This window comes from Quercus robur, chromosome 5 (assembly GCF_932294415.1).
Source record: "Quercus robur chromosome 5, dhQueRobu3.1, whole genome shotgun sequence".
Lineage (NCBI taxonomy): Eukaryota > Viridiplantae > Streptophyta > Magnoliopsida > Fagales > Fagaceae > Quercus > Quercus robur.
This window is the reverse complement of record NC_065538.1, coordinates 69,997,587-70,017,626: the sequence shown is the minus strand read 5'-3', so window position 1 is coordinate 70,017,626 and position 20,040 is coordinate 69,997,587. Positions and strand designations below refer to the sequence as shown.

The following is a 20,040-nucleotide window of genomic DNA, read 5'->3' as shown; positions in this document are numbered from 1 at the left end:
TTCACCTACTATATAATTAATTATTATTATTTTTAATAAAAAGTTTTCATTGATAAAATCAGAAATTTGCATTTGATCTTTGGGGGATAGCAAAAACACAAATCTTAATCACCAAGCTAAAGAAGGTTGATGAATTATATAAAATTATATGTTAGACTATTAACTAATTTTTAATTTGGCTGAATTAGTCTAATTAAATAAATTAGTATTATATATGAGTCATGAGTGAGTGATAGTGATAGAAAAAAAAGAATCCAAAGAAATTGGATTTTTTTTTATAATTTATTTTTATAAAAATTTTGACAAATTATTGTTTCAACAAAAAAGCAGATCGGTCAGAGTCATAAAGGAGCCAAGGACCGGATTACTAGTACTACTGCTTCACTTTAGAAACGAGTAAAGACCTAGTCTCGTCAATGTACTCGCAGACTGACATCTGCCAATCCCTCCGTTACACTATATAACATAGACACGCGGAAACAAAAGCCCGCAAATTCAATAGCTAAAAAAGCCTTAAAGATCTCAACGACCTGTAGTTGCCGGTGTTATAAACTATGTACTGATCTGGCTGTGTGAGTATCAAAAAACTGCAAAAAAAAAAAAGAAAAAAGAAAAAGAAGAAGAAGTAACCAACAAACAGATCAGCAACCAAAGCTCTCCTGAGAGCCCCTAAATCTTTGTCTTTTTTGGTAAGTCTGTTTCAGCTACTTCTGCTTTTCTTTGTTGGGTTTCTGTTTATTTATTTGCTTTTAGAGATACACATGCTTGCTGGTAGTTATTTCAGTTTGCTCTATAGTTTTAGTTTTAGTGATTTTATATGGGTTCTGTTTGTCGGTGGTTACTTGTGGTTTTTCTTTTTTCTTTTTTCGTTTTCTGGGTTCTGTTTTTCTTGGGATTTTGCTTTGAAGCGTGTACTATATGAATAGAACATGCTTTTTTTGGTGGGGGGGTGTTTGTCACTTTCTAAATTTGTTAACTTTAATGCAAAGTTTGTTCATTTCTTTTCGTTTTCACAAAGATCTCACAGCCTCTCTCTAATCTAAAGCTATCTCTTCCTCATGTAAGATCTCACAAGGTCCTTTCTTTCTGTAGTATATGTATGCATTGTATAGATGTATACGTATGAATGTATGTATGTATGTATGTGCGGGAGCTAAATAGTTTTGTTGGGATTTGTATAAAGAATGGTATTTTTTTAGAGTTAAAGGCGTATTTTAAGTACCTCTTGAGTTATCTAACTCATTAGTGTATAAAATTGCCTGTGTATGTATGTAGTATATGATGTATGATTATTGTATTTTAGAGTTGAAGCTCATTTTGGTTCAATGCTTTGCAGTGGTTGGGCGTGTTTGTGAAGTTGACAAATCCTTAGAAGCCAATTATGGGGGAGCCGCTTGGGCAGCTAAAAGTGATGGTTGTGCAAGGAAAAAGATTGGTAATCCGGGATTTCAAGAGTAGCGATCCTTATGTGATAGTCAAGTTAGGCAATCAGGTGATTCTAGGCTCTTGTATATGTGCAGCATGAAAATCTGAGCTGCAGTGAATTCAATCATATTCATCTGATAGCACTTGCATTTCTAACTTTACTCTTATTGGAAATTACGTTGCTGATCTCTAAGCTTGTTTATTGATATTCAGTAGTATATTATCTTTTCACTTGATTCATTATCAGTGATGATACACATTCTTTGCTGTCACTTATTATGCAATGTATACACCATATGATTTCAAAGCGCATGTATGTTTCCTTAATCAATGTATGAGAGATGAAGCTATTGAATTGATAGATCTAATGGGTTGAGTTAATGGTTCGAATAAAAACAATGAAGCAAGCAGAGTTGTTGTGAATTATTTATAAACCAAGATTGGACTTATATTTATCTGCCAGGATTTTTTACTTAGTTTGTTTCTATAATTTTTTTCCCCAAGTATTCTGTTGTCAATAGTAAACAAATTTCTCTGGTTTGAAATTTTTTGAAAGAATCATAGAATATCACTTGATAACTTCTTTTAGGCACCTATTTGAATGCTTAGGGCACTGGGCTTGTTAATGACTTCCTTCATATTGCATTCTGTTGTTTGTCTCTCCTATGTTTTTAAATTAACTTATTTGTGTTATCTGTATCAGACTGCAAAGACCAAGGTTATCAATAGTTGCCTTAATCCTGTTTGGAATGAAGAACTAAGTTTCTCCCTCACAGAACCTGTTGGAGTTTTAAATTTTGTAAGTTCCTAAAATTTTGAATTTATTAGTTTCTTAAATATGCACATTTTTTCCCTTCAATCTTGCCTTTGTCAAGTTGCAAATTGGTTCAGTGGCATGCATACCTAAAATGATCTATGATCTCCAATTGTGTTTAGTAAAGGTGAAAAACACAGTTTATTCTGTGCTCAGCAGATTGTTTTGTTTCATTCTGTAATTTGAATTGTCAGATTTGCCTAACTTCTTGCTTATCCTTACTTTGAATTATCATTTCTTGTTGTTCCTGATTGTGTGTCTCTTAGTTTTCTTCAACTCCTACATTCAACTTGTGAATTCAAAAAGCCTTTTTCAAACTCCTCTCCTTGAGATGATTGAAACCTTTTTGTAACTATTAAGTGATGGGTTTATACCATATAATATCCTTCACGTAACTAACAGCTGTTTGCAATATAAGATGAAAGTCAACATTCTTTGTTCTGTAGTGAGAGTACATAATTGAGCTTTGCATATCAAAACCTTAAAGAGTGGGTTTGCTTGATGGAAATTCAACACCTTTTAAAATTTTTTCTTCTTTTCTGTTTTAATATGCCCTGCTCAGTATTTAATTGATTCATTATTCTACCTTCAGTATTTTGGTTTCCTATGTTGGTGCAAATTTGATTCTTGTAATCTTTTGGTAATCTTCTGGAAGTAGGTAGATAACCCCTAATCTTTTGTTATTTGCAAGAGTAGTCTGGTACTCATTTGACCATGGTCTGTAGACTATTGTCTAAATCAGCTGCTGTTTGCTGACTTTTCGTCTTTTCCTTCATTTTTTGGATTCTTGGTATTGTGCTTCTTGTTTGTCTGAAAATTATTGGGCAATGTGGGGAAAAAGGGTTTTGAGGACTTCAGAAGGCTGAAAGGTTCTGTGGTAGTATTTTGCATTGCTTCCTTACTTTTTGTTTTGACTTATCTCCAACCTTTTAATGATTGGAATATTCTGTTATTTTTCTTTTGTTTGTTACTTACAAAACAAAGAAGGTTTTCATTTATTGGTTTTGGCCTGTTTATCTGTCCCATCATATTTTTGTAAATACAATTTTATTCTAATATCTTCTCTTAAAATAAGAAATCTTACTGTGTAGTTGTCGTTTGATTATTTAGCTCCTAAAGTAATCTTAGTGAAGCTAATGATACTTTTGGATTTTGGAATGTGACCAAAGTGCATTTTTCTGTAGGAAGTGTTTGATAAAGATCGTTTCAAGGCAGATGACAAGATGGGGAATGCTCACCTCAGCCTTCAGCCAATAGTCTCTGCCGCTAGGTTGAGAAAGATTCTGGGGGTTTCTTCTGGAGAGACAACATTAAGGAAGGTAGTCCCAGATGGTGACAACTGTCTTGTTGGAGAGAGCTCTATCTGTTGTGTAAATGGTGAAGTTGTGCAGAGCGTTTGGTTAAGGCTTGGTGGAGTTGAGTCTGGGGAGATCGAACTAAAGATAAAGTTCATTGATCCTCTTGAAACTCCCTCGAAGTAGTGGAGAATCTATGTTTTGCATAGGCTTAGATTTCTAACAGTGGGGGGATGAGGTCCAATATGTGTGTAGTTTTTAGTCCAGTCTCATGTAACCCCTTTAGAGATGTTAAAGGCATTCTCAGTGTAGAATTAGTATAATTGTGAGTTGGCTCAAGTGGAACCTTGCTTGTGTAATTTGCTTTTTTCTATATGTTTTCAAGCATGTTGAAATAGGAGGCCAAGTGTTTGCAGGGGTTTGATATGAATTTTATCAGTGGTCTTTGCATTTTAATTATATATCTTTATATATATATATATATATTATATAAAGTTATTTATATAATATATATTTTTGCTAAGAGTCTTGTAACTTAACTAACACTTCTTGGTGTTTTCAATAGAGATTTCTAGAGTTTAAATCCCTCATCCTAAACTATCTAATAATCATATATATATATATATATATATATATATATATATATGTATGTATGTATATAAACATGACTTGCAATTTAAGAATTTAACAAGCAATTGAATGGACGGGCTTGATATAAAAACAAGTCTATGATAGCTGGTAGTTAATGCCACTTTGCGAATACACGCTTGGAGTCTTTGCATTCCTTAGTCAACATTTAGCACTGGAAAATGCTAGGGTCACAAAAAAGTCCATAATTTTTGCCACTCGTAAATCGTCACGTGGTGAGTTGTGAGTAAAATTGTGGGTTTATACTTCCACCACTTATAGCTTTCCATGTGACGAGTTGTGGCAAAAATTACAGACCTTTTTTTTTTTTTTTTTTTTTTTTTTTTTTTTTTTTGGGGTATCCCTAGCATTATTTGCTTTAGCAACTTTTAGGAGCAATTGATTGTAGACATGGTTTATGAAATCATTTTTTCTTTTAAGAAAAAAAATGAAAAACATAAAGAGATGTAAAAAATTGGCATTATTTAGGTAAATAGAGGGAGAGGGGTTGGTGGCATTTGAACTACAAAAGATATTGGAATCAAATATGCTTGGTATTGACCCAAGTGTGATAACACATCGTTTAAATGTGTCCTCGTCCTATAAGTTCGTCCATCAGAATTGAAGGGGCATCCCTCAAATCCCATCATTAAATTTTAGTTGACATGTAAATTAATGAGATGGAGCATTTATTTATGCCTAACCTAAATTAAGTAATGCAATCCAATCCAAAATATAGTTATAAAAATTGCATCGACCACATTAAAAAAAAAGTAACCTAAATTAAGTAACCCTATCTAACCATATAGTTACAAAAATTATACCAAAATTAAATCATCTCCTAAGTACTCCTATTAATTATGAAAATTATTGATGATGTGATAAAAAAAAAATCAAATCAACAAATGATAGTGCTACTAATGTAACAATTTCCACAACAAATTTTATAATCTTTGAGTTGATAGATAGGTTATTATTAATTCTTTTATAAGCAAATCATAGACACTATATTATCAGTATTAATTAATTTATTATCCACATTAGTAACTTTGCCACCTCATACATTTTTTTTTTTGTGGTAATTTGTAGTTAATTTTGGCTTGACCCTAAACTTATTGGCTTCACCAATTAGGAAGTCACCTTCCGTCAAGTAATGCAATAGTGAGTTGAATTGATAGGTTATTATAAGCATGCCACCTCCTACAATTTTTGTAATTTGTACTTATTTTTTATTTTTATTTTTTGCTGTGACTCTAACTCTATATAACTTATTGACTTGGGTTGGGGCCTCCAGTTTTGTTCATTCGTAAAAGCATAAAAACCTGGTATTGGCGCGTAACTAGTGTCTGGTCTCTGGTCCTTTGAGTCGATGAGTTTGAAGTTTAAAGCGGTGTCAGACTCAGACACCGATCCGAAAAGCCCCAACAATGAAAACACAATAAAGAGAGAGATAGTGGATTTAAGGAATGGAAGCGAAGTCCTGTACATACAAAGGTTCTTCACCTACGACCAATCCTGGAAATGGTTCCATTTTCTTAACAATCACATTCCTTGGACCAGACCCACCGTTCGTGTCTTTGGCCGCTCTTGTCTTCAGGTACTCCCAATTCTTTTATTTTTTTAACATGTCCCATTTAGTTAATTAGTGGTTTGAATGATAAATTTAATACACCCACACAGAAATTCTATTTTAGGTTGTGAAAATTTGTAATTGGTAATGCAAGCATGTTAGTAATGAGGTCAACTTAATCAATTAAGTTCTAACCTTTTATGTAAAAAATTATAATCAAGAAAAGTTAACAATTTTCTTTGTAAGGAGGAGAGGGAGATTTTTTTGTAATGGACATAAGTTTGTCCCAAATGGTTTGGAGGAAAATTTGTACAACCCACTATGTGGCAATGTTTGAAAAAAAAAAAAAAGGGACTTGAAATCTTTAATCTTGTGCTGCATAATGGAATTGGAGGCAGTCAATTGATATAAGTTGATTTGAAATTTGATTCAAATCAAATATAACAATGTTGAATCGATCTATTTAGTGAATAGATCTGATTGCAACATTTATAGAACTAGAATAAAATATACCAATCAACATTTATTAGATTTGGAAATGATGCTGAAAGAATTGTTTTGATCTTTGTATCTCGATTTCTTGAATTGGAAGTTCCATGAATCAAGATCCTAATGCATGTATATACAAACAGTCCAATAGGAGCAAGAATTTCAATAATCCTTAGGTGTGTGATGTGACTTGTTTAAATAACTTAATGGGTCATGTGATTAAAGTACACGTTGTGAAGTTTTAGAACATGTTTACCATGCTTAGTGAGTGATTCAATTAAAGGCATTGGAGCTTGTGGAATGTATGACTTGTAATGTGTATGCCATTGTTGTGAATTCAAGGATGTTTTTGTTTGGAGTTGTGCCTTAAATTGTTATGTGACATCCTAGTGGTACAGTGTGGGCTGATCTTATCAGGATGAATTTTCTGGTTTTATATGTAATGCCATAATGGGATGCGCATTTCTTGGCTGAATAATTTGATTTAATCATACTTAGTAGGACTTACTGAATTGATCATGTATGATGTGAGGTAAGAAGCAATGCTTCTTCTTCTTCCTCAATTGTGGGTTCTTGCTATACTGGGACATCTTTGCTCAATTGTGGGTTCTTATGTTATATTTGTTTCTGTAGCCTAGAGACACATGTTATGTTGCAAGTCCAGGATTGCCAGAGTTGATTTACAGTGGATATCAGCCACATGCCTATTCTTGGGATGATTATCCTCCACTTAAGGACATCTTGGATGCGGTAAGGATAATTTCGTCTAAATTTTCTTATAATCAGTACTACAAGATATCTTTATTAGTGCAATACAGTTGTATTTGTATTGGATGCTGATGCCTTCGCTTATTTATGAAGGTACATAAAGCCCTTCCTGGGAGTTATTTCAATAGCTTACTCTTAAATAGGTATAAAGGTGGTAATGACTATGTTGGTTGGCATTCTGATGATGAGAAGCTTTATGGTTTGACTCCAGAGATTGCTTCAGTATCCTTCGGATGTGATCGTGATTTCTTCTTGAAGAAGAAACCCTGCAAGACATCAAATGGTATGATTGTCTTTTCACTTCTTGCAAGTGTTTTGTATGTGTTCATTTCCTTCTTCTGGAGGGTCTGGACTTCGCACTTCATGGATGCTCTTATATATTGTCGCATCAACTAACTGTTGGTTTTATTTATTTTAAGCAAGGATATATACTACTGTTTGTATTGTATATTTCTTACAAACTTGATGATAGCCATATGTTTGCATCAAGTTTACTTGTTCCTCTGAAGTACAGACCTGGACGCTGTTAATTCATTTTTTTGCATTATACTAATCTTGTAATAATTTTCTATTGAACTTATAGTTTTATGTTTACAACTGTCCTTTGGTTCTAGTGTCAAAAAGGCATGATGAAGAACCTGCAAGCAAGCGATTGAAGAAGAGCTGCCATGCTGATCAGTACACTTTCAAACTTAAGCATGGATCACTGTTGGTGATGAGAGGCAACACTCAACGGGATTGGATCCACTCAGTGCCTAAGCGTGCAAAAGTAGACACAACTCGTATTAACCTCACTTTCAGACATGTTCTTTGATTAATTATGTTACCAAGAGTATGGTTTTTCTTTGGGCTTTATTTGTTGTATTGATTTCTGGCCAGCTTTTGCAGAAACTTCTGTTACAAGGTACCTTGTATTCTGTTAGGAGATAGAACGTATAGTTTAAAAGAACTTGATATGAACATTAAAGGTTCAGAATGCTTTTAGCTTTTGGTATTGTGACATGCATCTCTGTAAAGGCATCACTAAAAGTCTAAAAGGTCGAAGATGCTTGTAGCTTTTGGTTTTGTGATATGCATCTCTGTAAACATCACGAATAATTTTCTTATATTTCTCTGTGGCTAGTGTTGCTAAGTTGGCTTTATGGATAATGGCTTGAAATGTCTCTCATATGATGCAATTGCTAATTTTAGTGAATTCGACATCAATGTTTTCATCTATTCTACTTCCCCTGCTGGTTGCCATGGTTTATACTAAAGTGCTCAATTTTCAGCAATACAGCAACACACATTAGCCACAGGACATGCCTCCTGTTGTTCCATTTGTTGCCATCAGATCACTATTGCTCTTGTTCCCTTAACCAATCCCTTTCTATTGTTCCCAATTGCCTATCCTTTCTCCATTTCTCCACTACTCCCATCTGTCTATGCTGCTAATGAATTTTGTCGCCCTTTTACGTTATTATGGTTTAGCATTTAACAATTCTTCTGGGTCTACACAAGTAACTTGTAATGCTGGTCTACTAGCAGTGTTCCAGGGAACTCCTATACCTTATAAACCGTCTAGCCCACCAGGGTAAGTGAACCTCTTTTAGGTTCTTGAAGAAGGCTCTGAAATCATGCATTGGAAACATCATACAGCCTGAGTGCTTTTATTTGCCATACAATCCAATGAACAATAATTGTGTAGGTTTGTTGCATCACAGTCCCCGATGGCAAAAATTAATGTGGAAGATCAAATTATGCCAAAAATAACAATGCAGAATGGAGCTTCTATAGTCTGAAAAGGCTGAAATGCCATTAGACAGTAGCGATGATAGAGGTGTATAGGCTGATGACTTGATAATGTGCATAGGCTGATGAGTGCAGGCCACATTTGGTATGACAATTATGGTGTTGGAGCTCTGGCATATATAATAATTGTATTTTGTTTGGAATGCTATAAGCATATAGATAGTAAATGTTGTAATGTTGCATTTAGTTAGTTAGTTAATTAGTTAGTTACAATTTCAAGCATGTTAATCACATTTAACACATGTTGGAATTATTAATGCACATGGGAAATAATAGGACTATTAGGATAAGATCATGTGGGCCAATAGAATAGTTTTATGGTTCTATAAATACCTACTTGTAATCACATTTCCATGATTGAAGAATAAACTAACTCATTGCTTAAGTGTATTAGTGCATCTCTCACTCTTAGTATGTGTTTGGATCCAACTTATCACGTCCATGTTTTGTTTTTTCCGCGTTTTTCCTTTTTTTTTTAGCCTGCATTTGTTGACTTTTCCACGGTGCATTGTTCATGGACCCATAAATTTCACTTTTCAGCAACTTTTTTATTAAAAATGGGTCTCACGGCACTATTCACACATTTAAAAATTATTTTGTTACAGTATTTTCAATTTTCAATTTCAGCAAAATAAGTTCTATCCAAATGGACCTTTAATCTCTTTCTTTCTCTATGGAGGGTGACTACCTCGAATTAAGTCAATTTTTCTATAATTCCTACCTATCCCTGTTAGGAACCATGGGATTCCTAACAAGTGGTATCAGAGTCGTAGATCTTGAGACGGATGAATGTGACCGAAGAGAATTTTGGAAAGAATTACGGCAAATGTGAACAAAGTTTTAGAGGATTTCAAGGCTTTGTATGAATCTCGCAATGCCGTTTTAGAGAAGGTCAAGGACTTGGTTGAATCTAACATAACATGGCCATGAAGGAAGAACTTTCAAGAGTGCAAGAGGATCTTGAGAATATGTCCGAAGAAGGGATACAGCTTCTTGAAGGTACAAGCAACAAGTTAAAGCTTCCTAAATCAACTAAACTTGCCCATGATTTTGAAGATCCATGTGATAATCTTTGTTGTTCATTAAGCAAAAGTCCTGAGAAGCTCAAAGAACAAACAGTGGTTCTTGAGAATAGTAAATCGACTGCGTTTAGTGAACAAAGAAAATTGAATAATAGTTCCTTCATGGGTTATCATTTTGGTATAACTCCAACATTCTTCGTCAATGCGGATCACTTAGAGATCAAAATCACATTGGGTGCTTTTGGTCTATATGGGAAGGAGATTTGTCCAAAGGTGAGAAATTCTGAACCTTGCGATATAGTTGGTACAATGGAAATGTTTTGGATTGATATGTACTTCCCATTCACTAACCATTCATTTGAACATCCCTTGGCATTGAGAATGATGTGTGGGTATGAAGTTTCTGAGAAGTTGGCTTTTGTAATTACAAAATGGAGTGAATTTATTTCGAAGGACAAGGAAATATTGGCTACATGGAAAGGTATAGAATGTTCCAAGTTCCTTGGTGCTTTGGCTATGGTCTACATAGAAAAAGAAGTTGCTGTATACTGCAGACAACAAAGAATGATAGAATTCGGTCTTATTGGTCTAGAGGGACACACTCCCATATGTGAAGGTGTACTAGCAAACTTCCCTATTGGGATTGTTGTGCATGACTTCGATCATTCAACAAATCAAGGGTCAAGGTCCTGTTGGGAGTGTCCATTTGTTGGTCTAATTTGAAATGAAGCCTGTTTACTCAAATTTTGAGCTGTGATTAATTGCTTTGGTGTTGTTGGTGTGTTCAACGGTCAAAATGTCTTGAGGTATTGGTATTGGTGTAGTGGCCAATCACCCCTCATGAAGATTACAACAACACCTTGTGGGCAAGGTGTTTTTAAGGGGAAGGAAATGTTAGGAATGCTATAAGCATATAGATAATAATTGTTGTGATGTTGTATTTAGTTAGTTGGTTAGTTAGTTACAATTTCAAACATGTTAAATCACATTAACACATGTTGGAATTATTAATGCACATGGGGAATAATAAGACTATTAGGTTAAGGCTATGTGGGCCAATAGAAAAGTTTTATGGTTATATAAATACCTACTTGTAATCACATTTCCATGATTGAAGAATAAACCAATTCATTGCTTAAGTACATTAGTGCATCTCTCTCTCTTAATCTCTTTCTTTCTCTATGGAGGGTAACTACTTTGAATTAAGTCAATTTCCCTATAATTTCTATCCATCCCCATTAGGAATCATTGGGTTCCTAACATATATATATATATATATATATATATTCTGAAATGCCATTATACAGTAGTGATGATAGAGGTGCATAGATTGATGTGTGGATTGAGGTTCTGTCATGTGGTACTTTTTTTTTTTTTTTTGAAATTTTTATTATTTAGGCTTCCTTCTTAACAAAGTTTGCATTCATATCAAAGTATTAATTGATTCATTGAATTAGCTAATGAAGTAAATACATATATTAATTAGGGTAAATTGCAAATTACACTCCTAAAATTTGGGGTTGATTGGATTTTACACCCTAAAGTTTTAGAAACTTGATTTTACACCCTGAAGTTTGGTTCTATTAGCAATTTACCCCTCCACAGTTAGTTTTTGCTGTTAAGTGACACAATATCATGCTGATGTGTTTTATTCTTGTCAAATCAATCTCAAAACTACGCCATTTCAATAATGACCAAGTGAATAGCTGGCACAATCAAAACTACGGCGTTTCAGGCCTAAACTTAAAACACAAACTGTAGCTTCAACGGAAGGCCAAACTCTAAAATTAAAAGCAAAAACCACAAAGAAGGAAGACCTCATACCTCCCTAACCCAAACCCCACGAACCCAGGCCTCTCTAACCCAAACCCATCAGCTCGTCTCATGAACCTTGGCAGGTAGTGAAGGCTCCAGGCTCACCTCAGACCACCATATGTTTAATTTGTTCTCACAAAGGGGCTATTCTGTCAAATCAAAATTCATGAATTGTGAATGGAGTTGATCTATGACTATGTTCATTGAATTTATGAAAATGCTTAATTTTTTTTTTTTGGGAATCTGGAGATCTCTGTGCTATACTTGACCAGTAGTGACGAAATAAGGAATGCTATTATGCTGGCACACACAGCCTTGCTTTGTAGTTCGCACTCGCCGATTACAACAACGAGCCCTTTTTTTATAGCTCGGTTTTAAGTTTCAATGAAAGCCAAACCCAAATCTCATTTCATTGGCGCATGGAATAAATAGCAAGTGGATCAAGGTTTTCAGTCATAGACTCATAGTACCAAGTAAATATACCCCAGAATCCCATTTTTGGATGATATAGTTTCATCACTGTATAGAAGCTAACCAACAAAGGTGGAGGTCATTTTTGTTTGTGGCCCAGTGATTTCGTGAATGAAGATGTTGCACGCACAACCTCATTTGTGGTTTGCCTTAAGCTACCGTTTGTGTTTTAAGTTCAGGCCTAAAACGACGTAGATTTGATTGTGCTAACTATTCACCTAGTTATCACTGAAATGACATAGTTTTGAGGTTGATTTGGCAAAGATAAAACATTAATATGATGATGTGTCACTTAACATCAAAAACTAACTAGAGGGGGTGAATTGCTAACGGAACCAAACTTTATGGTGTAAAATCAAGTTTTTGGAGCTTTGGGATGTAAAATCCAATCAACCTCAAACTTCAAAGGTGTAATTTGCAATTTATCCTATTAATTATTTATAGTTGTGCATTAATTATTTATATTAAAAAATGACACTCCACCCCAAATTTGATTTCCTCTCTTGACATCCTATTAGCCAAACTTTGTTAAATTAATATTAAAAATATTGTGTACTGACCTACCTTTTGCTTAAGGTCAGGTTTTCAAAATTATCTTAATTAATAATTAAAATTCACTGTTTTAAAATTTTAACTATTGTGTAATTTAAAATATTAAGTTTGAATTTTGCTTATTATTGTTTTTTTCTTTTTTCAACAAATCATGAAGAGATTTTCTGATGTAAATGTTTTGATATTTGATAAATTTTGCATTTTTATTATAAATTTATCAGTTATTTTTTTTTTACTAACTATGGTTAAACTTTTGTAAAACAATTCTTATAAAAATTTAGAATATTTCATCACTAATATAAATCAATGGGGGGGGGGGGGGGGTGGGGAGAAAGTGTTAATTTCTTTAAATTTCAAGTGAGAGGAATTTTTTTCTCTTTAGGTTTAGGATGGAGTGTCGTTCTCCCAAACCTAAAGGGAGGGGAGTGTAATTACTCCTAATAATAAAAATAGATTTAGAATATAACATTCTTCCCATGTTTAGTTGCTTTGACAACAGTTGACACAAAAGTTAAAAAAAATTATGAATTTACTAAAATTAATCTTAACCATTTAAATTTCCTAACTTCTTTAAGTGACATGTAATATATATATATATATATATATATATATATAACCAAAATTGTAGTATTTACTTTATGTAGTTAAAAAGATTATTATTAGGATAAATACATTTATTTTGTTATATTACTTATTTTATGTGATTCATTAATTATTTAAGTATAATGAAATTTTGTTATTATTTTTCTAAGATTTATATGAGAAAAAATTAATTTGAAATATTATATTCTTGCTCAAATTTAGTTGCTTGCAACAGTTGAAACAAAGTCCAACAAAAGAGAGAGAGAGAGAAAAAAAAAAAAATAATGACAATCAAAATGTATATTGTTTTTGAAGAATATCATTTTTATTTTATCAAAATGATATTTGCATTCTTGAGTAGGCGTGAAACATGCCTATATATCAATCACTATATTTTGCAATTTTTAAAATTTTAAATAATATAGTGTGATCAAATCACTAAACTATGTCTATTTTGTCTATAAAATAAAATATTAAATATTACAATTTTTTGTCAGAAAAATTATTAAAATATTGAAAGAAACTAATAATGAGTGCACCTTACATCTTGTAGGAACTTGAATAATTTGTTTGTAAAGTTTGAACTAAGATCTTTTTTTTCTTTATTGAGCTACACAAACATCGACGTGGATTAAGATAGATACTACAATATGCCAACTTATACCCTATATTCTATATGCTCCAAGATAAGGGAGTTGGAGAAAGGCTATTGTGAGAGAAAGGAACGATGGAGACGTGAAGAGAAAGTGGGGAGAAGAGAGGAAGCAGGGTTAGCTTTTATTCAAAGTCTAAAACCACATAGTATATGCGTGAGATACACCCTAAGACCGGGCCAAGCTTTTAGGTTGTTTAAGTAAGTTGGACTAGGTCGGGACGTAATTGTTGCATTGTGTCTGGACTTGTAGGGAGTTCCATGTGGCTGCAAGAAAAATGGTATCATAATGTAGATGAGAAGCGAGATCCTATATGATGGCTCTTAAATAGGATCTTAATTTTTTGCTTCCATTTAATATTAATATCATCATAATTTTAGTTTAGCTTTCAAATTTAGCTGAATAACCAAAAAAAAGAAAAAGAAAAAAATGATTCATTGATGACATAATAAGATTCAAAATTCAAGATACACGAGAAGTAAGCTTCTAGTTTTCTAACACGCCTCATTGGTATATAGTGGAATTTGACAATGAAACACTCTTCACAGTTTCACAAAATAATAGTTATCCATGACATATTAGATTACTTTGTCAAGATATTAAAGCAATATCTTAAGACTCAATGTCTATCCAATTTTCTGGCATAGATGACTTTAGTAAGGTTTCGAAAGGTTTGATCTAAAAACAAAGGTTGGATTATTTATTTATTTATTTAGAGTTGAGGGAAACAACGACAAATACTTACTTCTGTTGTATTTTGATTTATAAAGACCCAAAAATGGTTGGTAGTTAGTTCTTGCTTCTAACGAGTTAGACTATTGTATGGACAATCCCATCTTGACACATGGCCAAAAGTGAGTTTGGTTAAGTTTTTTGCTTTTTGATTATTTTTTAAAAGTGAAGATTTATAATTGTTGCTCAAAAAATAAAATGCAAAAAATGCACCTTTTCATATTTACAAGGCTAAAAATTACACGATTTCAAAATTTTACCAAGTGTCCTATATATAGTCATGTTTTCAAATAGTCAACGTGATTTTGACCCAAAAAGCTCCAACCAAATGGGCATACAGCTAACCTTCAACCGCGACTAATTTACCATGTTCACCCTTTAAGTTTACTGTTTAGCTTGATTAATTCCCCATATAACCACACTTCCAACTGGTCCCAACCAAAGCCTCACTTGCTGGTTGCTTTCTTGGTGGAGCATACACACAGATTCCTCCTAACTACTAGGATTGTCAGATTCCTATTTTCAGTTACTAGAATAAGTGTGAGATTCAGATTCCATCCAACTGTTTTATTTAGGAATAATTCTAGTACCTCACACTTTTAGGCATACTTTATTAAGCGTTAGGCATACTTTATTAAGCGAGAATGATTAGCATCTAAGACCGCGTGGAGCCACATAATCTTCCACTGATCCACTCTTTAAGACAGGCTGGAGACTAGGACGTCACGCTCACATGAAGCCTGTAGTGTGTATCTGACCCTTTTCTCTAATTTAATTCCCACATGTTCACCATTCTCCTGTGTTACCTGGTCAATAACCCCATAAATCTAGCAAGTTCCACCCTTGATTTTCAGTCTTTTGACAATTTTTTTGTGGTCCCACAATTGCCACTTCATACTTCTCTGATTCTATCTAATTACTACTCCATAAGCAAGCAAATATTATTCGGTACACCCAACCCTCATGACACATTGACACTAATAACTCCCCCCAAAATTTAATTCTAGAGTTTCCTACAAGGTTAAAAAAAATTAAAATGAAATTACTCACTTGCACTAAACTAATTACCTTGCCACTATAGTTTCTATGCAAAAAAAGCATTTTTGTTCCTTCTAACAATCATTTTTAGATCTTCTAAAATGGAAAAGTGAATTATTTTTTTGAAAAAGACGGAGCATCAAACTATGAACCATAAAAATAACTACTATTCAATTGAATCATATTGTGTCTCCTACCCACTGATCCCACCTAACACACACAAAAGATGAAGTAACCCCCCTTTTTTTAATTTAATTTAATTATTATTATTATTATTTTTTATCTTTGACTGATTAATAAGTCTAATAATAACCACAAAGATGAAATGAGAATAACGTTTCACCTCTCATAACTTGACATCCAGTAAAGTAGTGAAAGAAGTTAAAAGTGTTTTACCATGTAATTCTCTATATAACCACTCTCCAAGTCCCATACAAAGGCATAGACCCAGTGGAGATTCTCTTGATTCCTTCAAATTCTCATTCCTTCCTATTCTTGGTAGCGTAACAAAAAACAAACCAGAGAAGAGAGAACTGTGGAACTTGATGGCAATCCGTGCCTTGTCTCAAAAGAAACTCCTAAAAAGCTTCTCTCTCCGCTACTTCTCCCCTAAGCCTCTCAACACCGCCGCTTCCGCTTCACCCTCAGCCTCTTCTTCCATCTCCATCAACCTCACAGAGAAGCCCGAATCCATTCTCCAAAACCACCTTGCTGCATTATCCGCAAACACAAACAACTCCTCCTACATCAACCTCCACGATGCTGAGAAGCTATTCTCATCTGTGTCAACCACAAAGCTCCTACGAGCCACAGCCAACCTGCACTTGGCGTCCATGGAACCCATTGTGGATTTGGGAATGTGGGTCATGAACTCCAAGCTCATGGACATGGAGGTTTTCAGAGATATTGTGTTGGCTTTTGTGAAGCACACGTTTTACGAGCATTTTTGTGCAGGAGAGAACGCTTTGGCCACTGAAAACACCGTGCGGAGCCTGAACAGTGGTGGCGCTGGACTTAGAGCCATGCTGGTTTATGCTGTGGAATATGCCAGTGACAATCAGTCCTGTGATCGAAACTTGGAAGCCTTCCTTGACACCGTTGAGATAGCCAAGTCTCTTCCACCATCTTCTGTAAGCTATTTCTCTTGGTTATTTTTATGGGAAATTATTGATTCACACATGTTGATGTACGTGCACTCTTTTTACACAATATCTATATTTTCACAACCTGTGTTTGTATTTTTAAGAATGAGTTCACAATTAACACGAGATTGATGATGTGTATGTGAATTGTATATGCGTGAGATAATCTGAAAGAATTTTCTAATTTTTTTAATAATTGATATATGCCTTTTTTTTCGTGGAATTGTTTCACTGCTTGAGATATTACTTTGATGAGTATGTGAAGAGAAAGATGGTAGAGATTGAAATATCAAAGATCTTACTTTTCTTTTTTCCCGTTAACCATAATTTGTTTTTGGAATTTATAATTTGGTTAGGTAAGGAGAAATTGTAATCCACTCTTGAACAAAGAGAAGGACGTAACACAAGTAGATAAAACCGAATAAGCAAATAAGTTTAGGATATATGATATGAGATGAGGTTGGGACATGTTTGTCATGAATATATGTGCCCCAAGTACTTCTATGTCTGGAAAAAGCCAATCTTTAGTCGTGGACCTGTGGAACCAGTTTTCAACTTGTGATGCAGTGACAGTAACAAAGATTAACCGCAATTGTTAGTCTACTTAGAAATAAGTCAATAATAATTGCAAATATGATCTGACAATAGTGAACTAGGGTATATATGGATTGTAATGTTTCCATCCTTTGTTATAGATGAATGTGTTGAAAAGTAAGCTAAGTGTGGACATATCTATGATTACTACTAGAAGTCTATTTGAAGATTAAATTTTGTACATACATAGGATATTTTGAAGTCAATATTTTTAAATTTTACTACTTTTCAATTCAAACTATAAACATTTATGAACTTGTCTCTAAAAGGCTTTACTTTGATGCACTAAGGCAATCATTGGGTTTGGGTGTTATAGAAACTTTCATTGATGACTTGCCAAAAGGCTAGTGGGATTTGTGTTTTTCATTACTTTCTTTGTCACTTTCTTGTGAAGTTTGATATGAATAATTGACCTTTTTTTTTCTTCCCATTCAACAGGTGAGTTTTATAATTGTGAAACTATCTGCTATTTGTCCCATGAAGCTGCTTGAACGGGTTAGTGACTTGTTGAGATGGCAATACAAAGACTCTTCTTTCAATCTACCATGGAAGCTAGATACCCTCCCCATTTTCTCTGATATTAGCCCTACGTATCACACCCTCAAAAGGCCAGAACCGTTAACATTAGAAGAAGAACATGATCTCCAACTAGGGCACCAGAGATTACTTAAAATATGCCAAAAGTGTCTAGATGCCAATGTCCCTTTGACAATTGATGCCGAACATACGTCAGTTCAACCAGCCATTGATTATTTGACATACTCTTCAGCGATCATGTACAACAAATATGATAACATTGTCATGTACGGGACAATTCAAGCTTACTTGAAAGATGCAAAAGAAAGATTGTTGCTGGCATCAAAGGCTGCAGACAACATAGGAATCCCAATGGGTTTCAAATTGGTCAGAGGAGCTTATATGTCAAGTGAAAGAAAACTAGCTTCTTCCTTAGGTTTTGAATCTCCTATTCACAATAGCATACAAGAAACACATGCATGCTATAATGAATGTGCTTCTTTTATGATTGATAAGATTGCCAATGGTCCTGGTGCACTTGTTCTAGCAACTCATAATGTGGAATCAGGTGAAGAATTTTCACTTTTAATTTTTAAGAATTTGTAATATAATGCACTGTTTGTTTGGCACATTATATCTAATTTAAGTTTTGATGATAAATAGGGAAAATAGCAGTGGCAAAAGCACATGATTTAGGTATTGGAAGGGTAAGCCAAAAGCTAGAATTCGCACAATTATACGGAATGTCAGAACCACTTTCCTTTGGTTTGAGAAATGCAGGATTTCAAGTTAGTAAGTACATGCCATTTGGCCCTGTGGAGATAGTTATACCATACCTTCTAAGGAGGGCTGAAGAGAATAGAGGGCTTTTATCAGCTTCATCCCTTGACAGGCAACTCATGAGGTAAATTTTAGTACTCTATAAAATTTTATGGCCAAAAACTTGGATATATAAATTGATTATGATGTTAATTACGGTGAGTTTGATTTTTATTTTATTTTATTTTTTGCATGCAGGAAAGAATTGAAGAGGAGACTAAAAGCAGCAGTTATTTAAGGTGCACAAGATGGCTTTGAACAAGATCGAGCTCAACTTGTCGCCAATTTTGTACAAATTTCAAATATTGTTATCATGGACGTTGACTTATTTGCATTAATGAAATTCGCATTGTATGATATCTCTAGTGTGTGTTTCTAGTTATATTTGGCTGACACTTCTCAATAGCAATCTCGTGTGTGTTTCTAGTTATATTTGTTATCATGAAATTCGTATTGTATGATATAACAATTCATATGATTGATGTTGTGTCAGCAACACAATAAATAACCATTTTTTTGAGTGATACTATAACTACTATAGATTTTATGTTACATAAGCCTTACAAATTTCTGTGTCAGTTTTTAACCAAAAAAAAAAAAAAAAGTTAATTCAAAAATTTGTTTAATATTATGTTTATAATGTGACATCAATCATATTTATTAACTATAGATATGCACAAGACTACATGCTAGTTCTATTAACATTAACGTGTGCTTAGAGGCTTTCTCTCTCTCTCTCTCTCTCTCTAAAGCATAGTGCTTTCATTCATTATTATAATTTTTCTTGAGGGAGTACTTTTCATTCATTATAGTAAAGGTTTTTTTTTTTGGATGAAGGACGATTTCATTAAAACAACTAAAGGATTACAAAAGGGGTAGGACAAGACCTGTTCAAACAGATTCCATACAAGTCATCCTCAAAAATATTTAAAACATCCACAGGTGGACTATTAAAAGCCATACAATCTGCTTCTTGGTTAAGGCTCATCTTAGCTAAAGAGTCTGCAACACGGTTCCCTTCACGAAAGCAATGATTAAATTTTATCCGACTGAAGCGGGAGCTGAGTAACTTGCAGTCATCTAATATAGGAGAAATAATATTGTTCACATACTGATCATTCCTCAAGGCCTCTATAACAGCTTTAGCGTCTAGTTCAACAATAATAGATGCTATGTTGAGATTGCAACACATAATAAGACCCTCCCTTAGGCCCCACAATTCAGCACAAAAACTATTAGTAATTCCTATACGCCTGGTGAATCCCAAAAGCCAATTCCCACAATCATCCCTTATTACTCCCCCACATCCAGCCACTCCCAAACTG

The 20,040-nt window shown here is 33.9% G+C and overlaps 3 protein-coding genes across 4 annotated transcripts; all 3 read left to right on the top strand.

Annotated features, from left to right (window-relative positions):
• The first annotated feature begins 384 nt into the window (after nt 1–384).
• LOC126726884 (protein C2-DOMAIN ABA-RELATED 11) lies at nt 385–3,964 on the top strand. 2 transcript variants are annotated; one of them, XM_050432291.1, is made up of 4 exons: nt 385–689; nt 1,358–1,492; nt 2,129–2,224; nt 3,424–3,964. In XM_050432291.1, the coding sequence occupies exons 2-4, from the start codon at nt 1,382–1,384 to the stop codon at nt 3,718–3,720; spliced, it is 504 nt and encodes a 167-aa protein (XP_050288248.1). In that variant the 5' UTR covers nt 385–689; nt 1,358–1,381; the 3' UTR covers nt 3,721–3,964. The 2 variants fall into 2 exon arrangements, with proteins under 2 accessions (XP_050288248.1, XP_050288247.1); XM_050432290.1 differs by having other exon boundaries at nt 388–689; nt 1,337–1,492.
• Nucleotides 3,965–5,432: 1,468 nt separating this feature from the next.
• LOC126726882 (DNA oxidative demethylase ALKBH2) lies at nt 5,433–8,130 on the top strand. The gene is made up of 4 exons (XM_050432289.1): nt 5,433–5,758; nt 6,854–6,970; nt 7,082–7,271; nt 7,603–8,130. Exons 1-4 carry the CDS (start codon nt 5,531–5,533, stop codon nt 7,800–7,802), a joined length of 735 nt encoding a protein of 244 aa, XP_050288246.1. The 5' UTR covers nt 5,433–5,530; the 3' UTR covers nt 7,803–8,130.
• A 7,973-nt stretch (nt 8,131–16,103) lies between these two features.
• On the top strand, nt 16,104–19,203 carry LOC126726880 (proline dehydrogenase 2, mitochondrial-like). Its single transcript, XM_050432286.1, has 4 exons — nt 16,104–16,774; nt 17,819–18,464; nt 18,560–18,800; nt 18,914–19,203. The coding sequence occupies exons 1-4, from the start codon at nt 16,190–16,192 to the stop codon at nt 18,951–18,953; spliced, it is 1,512 nt and encodes a 503-aa protein (XP_050288243.1). The 5' UTR covers nt 16,104–16,189; the 3' UTR covers nt 18,954–19,203.
• The last annotated feature ends 837 nt before the right edge of the window (nt 19,204–20,040 follow it).